The 7855-nt window shown below is 37.1% G+C and overlaps 1 protein-coding gene across 1 annotated transcript; it reads left to right on the forward strand.

The window, feature by feature from the left end:
* The first annotated feature begins 1055 nt into the window (after positions 1-1055).
* Positions 1056-4294, forward strand: LOC107041135 (splicing factor U2af 38 kDa subunit). Its single transcript, XM_015261543.1, has 5 exons — positions 1056-1259; positions 2485-2572; positions 2645-2711; positions 2793-3081; positions 3920-4294. The coding sequence occupies exons 1-5, from the start codon at positions 1216-1218 to the stop codon at positions 4209-4211; spliced, it is 780 nt and encodes a 259-aa protein (XP_015117029.1). The 5' UTR covers positions 1056-1215; the 3' UTR covers positions 4212-4294.
* Positions 4295-7855: the final 3561 nt, after the last annotated feature.

Genomic DNA, 7855 nt, shown 5'->3' on the forward strand with positions numbered 1-7855 from the left:
TTAAATATTGATAGTTTCGACGCATGAATGGTTCCATATTCTATATATTCCAGACTCACATCTCATTTTTTCAAGGACATTGATGTATTTGTACCGCAATTGCACAAAATTCCGAAAAAAAAGTCTATTTCTATGAAGAATCTAAAGAATCTAAAAGTCTATTTCTATAAATAGTGACAAAAAAATCATGAATGTCTATAACTTTCTTCAACTCCAACAATTTGTGAATTATTTCTATGAACTTTATTGGTGAATGAATGAATGAATAAAAACGGGATGAGTTGAATTGGTGGACAAACATTATTTTGAAGACTTCCGTACGGATTTTCCCCTAAAAAATCCTTGGAGTTGAAAAATATTTTGAATATTCAGGTTTTCAAGAGAAGTCAACATTCATGACGAATTATTCACAAAATTAAAATTTCTCCGCAATGTAATGACATAACGCGACTTTCACCAAAGAATAAAATTTTGAAAAACTTGTAAATGAAAATTCATCAATATTTTCAATTTCGAGAAAAACTTTCCGTTGAAAATGTTCATACGTATGGAGTTTTATTTGTCGACTATGACAAACGTATACCGAGTTTGGATGCGTGAAGAATCGATCGGATGACTCATACGAACTTGACCACCCCAGATGTAATTTTTATCTATTACGCGGCAGACGAGGGGAGAACCACCCCTTTTACTGTGATATGCAAATTATATGTTGAGTCGAGTGGACAATCTATTATTTACGGGGAGGGATGCATTCGGGAGCCGCGAATCGATGGCGAAATAATTTTTCCCGGGATAGATATTCCGCAATAACTGATATGTACAGATTTATCACGAATGCCATCGGAAATAAACAACATTGTGATTCATTCGAATCCGGAATCCTGATTCATTCGAATATTTGAGAGTTCGAGCCAGAGACCCGTTCGAGCGAATGAACAATTCCATCTTCCGGACTGAAATGAAACTGAAGGGAGAGAAGTTGCAGATGGCGTTGAGAAATTTCCCGCTAGTTCTTTTTCATTTCTTTATGTGGGTAACACGTAATGACGTGTTATCACTAGCCGAAGCCCGTGTGAAACGACTGTCGACATCTTGGAAAATAGTGGCGTCCCGTCGGTGAAGTGTGCGAATTAATTTCCACATTATTTATCCAAGAATTCGGTGTTTATTGATTGAGCCCTTCGCACCGGGAGAAGAGCGCAATTCGTGACAATGGCTGAGTACCTGGCCTCAATTTTTGGTACCGAAAAGGACAAGTGAGTGGTTTTTTTATTCATAATAATATTACCAGGTTGCGACGGATTGGAGCAGCTAGTGTTGCTCCTTTTTAGTTAGTTCTCAGTATTTTATTTATTTATTGTTTTTCAATGTGAACAGCCGAAGCGAATAACATGAATAGTTATAGAAGTGATAAACGTCATCGTGTTTATCTTTAGAGGGTTGTATGTATTTATGAGACTGAACGCATAACATCGGAGTAGGTGGGGCAAAATGAACACTTGACTTTTCTTCAAAATCTTAATAACTCTTGAATTTTTTTAAGCAATGGGATAATTTTTGTGGAAAGCATAAATTTGAGATGAGCTTGGACTAAGCTCAATTAATCAATTTGTTGTTTTTAAGTTGTGGTTATTGAGAGAGAGATTGATCAGGTGAGTGAAAAGTGAAAGGGAATTAATCAAAGATTCAAAATGATTGATTAATTTGTCATTTATAATTCATCTTTATCATTAAATGACTTCTTTTCTATGTACTAGTCTTTTTTGTAGAATTTGACTTCAACTGGAAATAAAGCCAGGGTTGAATTTCAAAAAGTTCTGATGCGATGACATGAACAATAATTTGGCAAACCTTTTCGAAATTATAAAGACTTTAATTTTTCCAGAATTTTTTTATTAATCCAGGGGCATAATAGTATATTTCGTAACGAGCTAAAAAACATTTTTTTACGAGTTACGAACAATATTTTTCATCACAATGTGCCGAAAAGTTCACTTTTCGTCACAGCGTGATGAAAAATAAAATTCATTCATTTCTAGGAAAATAACGGTTTTTTTCATTCGAGAAAAATTAAGCAAAATAATTCAGTCTCCTAGAAAATTCTCAGATTTTGGGAACGATTCAAGGAAACTTCACTTTTCTGGAAAATCGGTTCATAGCACTTCCTTTATTTTTCAACAATTTCGGATATTGATCGCGTCGCTTAGAAAAGTGGAAGGGAATTGATCAAAGATCCAAAATTATTCATTAATTTCTCACTTTTCTTCTGTCTTTATCACCAATTAAGTTTTCGTATATGTATCATTCTTCTTTATACTGTATTCACGAGTGTACGAAATTCATACATTTAAAATTTGGATGAAGAAGAAGCTTCTCACAAGTAAACGAGGTGATAGATCAGCGCTTGCGAGATCATGCGCATCCGGTCTAGTAGCATAAATTTCTTACAATTCCATGTGCGTTATTCCTGATCTATTTCAGAGTAAACTGCTCGTTTTACTTCAAAATCGGAGCCTGCAGACATGGGGACCGATGCTCCAGAATTCATAACAAACCGACATTCAGTCAGGTGAATAAAACTATTATCTCAACGCTATTACCATTTTCTTGCCTATTCTAATCCATTCATTTTATGTTCTAGACATGTTTGCTCCAAAATCTGTACGTAAACCCTCAAAACTCAGCAAAAAGTGCGGATGGCTCCCATCGTACGTATTTCTCTCCAACCCAATATTATGATCACAATGCTGTAGTCCGAAAACTATAATTCGCGTGTTTACATTTTCCAGTGGTTGCCAACGTCTCGGACGAGGAGATGCAGGAGCACTACGACAACTTCTTCGAGGATGTATTCGTCGAGTGTGAAGACAAGTACGGCGAAATCGAGGAGATGAATGTCTGCGACAACCTGGGTGATCACCTAGTGGGAAATGTTTACATCAAGTTTCGTCGTGAGGAGGACGCAGAGAAGGCAGTCAATGATCTTAACAATAGATGGTTCGGGGGACGTCCTGTTTACGCTGAACTATCACCAGTTACGGATTTCAGGGAGGCCTGCTGCCGTCAATATGAGATGGGGTGAGTATTTTCATGGCAATTATCTAGAATTTTTATTCTTTGCACTTGGTGATGAATACTATTTACGCAGTTTCATATGTCGAGTTTTTACATTTTACTTCCATCCAATTGCAGGCTGTTTATAGTAATACATGAAGATGAAACTTCTATGAATTACCAAAATACGTTTCGATGATTGTTAAGATTGAAATTATTTCATTTGAGAATATAAACACCCCAAATATGCCTAATAAGACAGTTCGGTGAAGAATTGATCTCATAATTTTGAGAATCTTCATTCTGCAGATAATTCCTCATCTGATGAAAAAAATCTTGGTAATACTTTGAACATGAGCGGGTAGATATTTCGGCTGTGCTTTCAACAATGAAAAATTGGGCTTAAGAGTCTGATCATTTTCCATTTTAGAATGAGCTCTCTCATAAAGTTAAGCTCAGTAGACAATAATTTGTTAAAGTTACAAGATTTGCTGTCACAACATCATTGTTATTTTTTCCGAAAATTAATTTTTTGTATTTAAGTATAAAATTGTCAAAATGAAAAAGAAACAACAATCTCGTTGAAACATTCGAAAAGTTATCGGTTTGATTCTCATTCTGCGTCAAACCAACACTTGAGTTGAAAAAAACGTGTGATTGCTGGCAGTGGGACCTCCTGATTGCACAGGAAATAATGAATTTAACAATAAAATAACAATTAATTCGATGGAACTTAAACTTGTTTGAGATTTCCATCGGTGCAAGCGTCGCAAAAAATTCGTATGAACTATTCCCCGGATCATTCTCATTATTAGATTGTTATCAGACGTTATCATCAAATCCTTCATCATCTGAATTACAGAGAATGCACGAGATCTGGTTTCTGCAACTTCATGCACTTGAAGCCAATCTCCCGTGAATTGCGTCGTTACTTGTACAGTCGTAAAAAGGGTGGCGGTGGTGGAGTCGGAGGTGGTGCTGGCGGCGGGGGCGGAGGAGGCGGCAGTGCTAAGGGACGCTCAAGGTCTCGTTCACGATCACGCGGTCGTGATCGCAAGCGCAGATCCCGATCTCGCGAGCGCAGATCGCGGTCCAAGGAGAGACGCAAGGGTCGAGATGACAAAGGGCGGGATGGACGCTCTGGAAGATATTAGCATACGTTCGTCGGTTTAATTACTACTGTATTTGACAATTCTATGATAACTTTTAATAAAATTCAATGGGCAGGCACGTAGAATTTGGAAATTATTCATTCCTTTAACATTTTCCTGAAATTCAAATTAGAAGAGAGAGAGGCAGAGATTGACTAATTGATTGATTGATTGATGTTTATTAACTCGTCGGGAGCACGTCTAAGAAAAATCGTCAAAAAAATCTGGTTAAATCAATTTTGAGGGAGTGAACTTTTGGTTAATTCAACTTTTGTCAAATTGAACTTTCGTCAGACAACCTACTGGTAATCTTGTCTTTTGGAAGAGTGGAAGTAAAATCTGTGGTTGTGTATGAGTTTCTAGAGTGTTGTTGTCTATTTTGTATTGATTCCTGGTGCATAGGATAATCGATATTTCTCGTTTATTTCATTGAAATGCAATTTTCTGGAGAGGGGACAGTACTCTGAAGTAAGTGAGAGGGATTCCTTTGAATGTTGTGCTTTAAATGACTGATCATTCGTTATATTTTGTTGTGTTGTGGATATGAACCATTTTGTTATTCATCTCCTCATGCTTGTGAATTTGTGGCAAATCACTCGTTATTGAGACTCGATGTTGATTACTCTGGATTCAATGTTCGCAAATTTAACGAACGTCGTTGGTCGCGCCGGACCAGCGTAAATCAACGTAATGATAAATTCAAAAGATTTAGCAAAAATCTGAAAAAAATCTAGTTATTTAGATCGCGTTCTTGAAGAATTCTCGTGAGATTTTTTATGAACAGTGTTATCCTTAATTATATATTCAAGCTAAAAATTGCCATATTTTTTTGATCATTCGCCTTATACATGGAGCACGGCCCGGAGTCTAGGAATAAAAATTTGAAAATCTAACTACTTATGATAGTTTTGGCGGATATTTTCATTGACAGGGCTTCTAGACACTTCAAAATGAGATGTCAAATTTTTACAAATTTTTCTGAGAGATTACTGCAGTGTAATTAAAACCATCGGAAAAAGTGCGGCGCGGCGCTTATAACGCGACCAACGGAGTGTTAATATTGCACTTCGTTGTTTTGTTTATATTCATTGAAGCGTTATTAATACTCTATTCTCGTGTTTTTGCATAATTTTCCTGGAGTTTGTTAAAATTTTTTCCAAGTTTTTCGAAGTTCAATTTGTTCAAGTTTTTTTGACCCAAGTTTTTAAACATTAACCCCGAGAAACACCGACTATTCGTAAATTATCGACTGATTGTTATTTACCGACAGAGGTAAAATCATCCCCTAAAACCAGCGGAAGACTTCCCCAAGTTGTCTTCAGGTGGAGCAATGAGTTCCATTCGCAAATACGAATATCCAAAAGACCAGATCCGATCAATTAGCCCCTCATGTATAGATATTCCAAATTTTTATTTTTTTCCTCACCAATCGGTAGCAAATTGTTTGAAGATTTTTGCGAGTCAAGACAAAATCGTCAATGCACTCCTATTATTGTGTAAATTAACAATTCCAATTTCAACTGAAAACCAGAGTTGATGACCAGAGTTTGTAGCAGAGATGTCAAACAAGATATGAATGTTTTTTTTGGCTCAAATGAAAGAGCGGGTCGAGAAATGGCGTGCAGAAGTCTTTAAAGATGACAAATCTCTCTAAAGATGATGTCTGTTTTCAATTGAAAAGCGCAATTGTGACAACATTTTCCAGTGGGTTCTAGGAGTCTCCCCTGGTTCAACACCATCTTTAGAGGTCCTAGCACGCCATTTCTCGACCCGCTCTTTCGTTTGAGCTCAAAAAAACATTCATATCTTGTCTGATATCTTTGCTACAAACTCGGGTCTACAACTCGGGCCTTCAATTGAAGGCCCGAGTTGTAGGCCCGAGTTTGTAGCAGCGATGTCAGACAAGATATGAATGTTTTTTTGAGCTCAAACGAAAGAGCGGGTCGAGAAATGGCGTGCTAGGACCTCTAAAGATGGTGTTGAACCAGGGGAGACTCCTAGAACCCACTGGAAAATGTTGTCACAATTGCGCTTTTCAATTGAAAACAGCCATCATCTTTAGAGACATTTGTCATCTTTAAAGACTTCTGCACGCCATTTCTCGACCCGCTCTTTCATTTGAGCATCTCTGCTACAAACTCTGGTCATCAACTCTGGTTTTCAGTTGAAATTGGAATTGTTAATTTACACAATAATAGGAGTGTATTGACGATTTTGTCTTGACTCGCAAAAATCTTCAAACAATTTGCTACCGATTGGTGATTTTTCGAAAATAATGAAATAGAGGGGATAACGCCTTTTTTTTCAGAGGTGATTTTCCGAAAATTTATTTTAAAAAAAGTACTAACTAGCAAATGTTTTTTATTAGCTCGCAATTTTCTTCAAAACTACTTCAATGAGGAAAAAAATAAAAATTTGGAATATCTATACATGAGGGGCTAATTGATCGGATTTAAAAGACCGATATCAATTCCGAAATGAAATATCCCCTAAAACCGCACTAAACATGACGCTAAAGCGCTGAAAATTCCTCCAGCCACCGAAGAATCCTGATTATTCACCTCACATCCTAATCAATTCAACTTCCCCAAATACCCCCAATAAATTGCAGAACAAGCCCCATCACTGTCTATTCATGAGAATGATATATTCATAAATTAAAATACGAATAGAGATAATGAATCTCGGATATTCAGACGCGTGAGTGACGTGTCCTAGAAGGTGCATTGAATCCGTCATATCAAGCCGTGATATTATGTCACAATTCCCATATTCATTAGCCCAAATATATCTCCATCTGCATTTATCGTGTTAAATAATTCACTGCATCGTTACAAAAACGGCAGGATGGAAGCCCCACGGCACGAGTGGAGGATGTTCGAGTGCCAGCCAACTGTCGTCTCTCCCTCCCCAAAAAAAAGTGATAAAAAATATTCAAGAAAGTATCACTAACCGCGGCCACAAAAATCCGTGTGGCTGGAAGTGCAAGTGGGCACGTGTCTCATGGATGAGCCTAATTGGTGGGTCCCGGGGCATTTTGGAATAACAGCAGGCCCCATCGGTCTTCCCTGCATCCAAACAGCAGATGGCGGTCGTGATTGCAGCTGCCGTTGTTATGTAGCTTGCACGGTGATCGAGATAGCAGCAATCACTGTTGGTTCTCTTTGCGACTTTGTGTTGCACAAGGTTCTCCCCTTTTCTCGGGAGCATTGCATAAGGTAGCGCAATGAATGAACGTTTCTGTGATTTTTAGGGGAATTCTTTGCTTAGTTTAGTCAGATTTAGCTGTTTTGTGGCGACGGTGAATGAGGATCTGCATAGATGGTCATTTCGCTTCCAAATGGAAGCATTGAAGTCGTTTTATTTTTAGATTTTCTAATTCTGCTTGGAAATGATGCAGAATGGCCTGAAAAGTAAAATACGAAGTTTGATAACCATTTGTGTACGTGCGGATCAGCGATCGTAAATTATAATTACCGATAAATTATTAAGTAACTTCGTTACTATCACTCTTCAATTTTAATTATTGAAGTAATCATCAATTTAAATATTCAAATTCCGAATTATTTACTTGATGAAAAATTTACAGTTCCATATTATCGATAAGATATTGAATTCATCATCAATTGGAAATTTAGATTATCAAT

Source organism: Diachasma alloeum, unplaced genomic scaffold (genome assembly GCF_001412515.2).
Source record: "Diachasma alloeum isolate Michigan unplaced genomic scaffold, Dall2.0 Dall_scaffold_00179, whole genome shotgun sequence".
NCBI classification, from domain to species: domain Eukaryota; kingdom Metazoa; phylum Arthropoda; class Insecta; order Hymenoptera; family Braconidae; genus Diachasma; species Diachasma alloeum.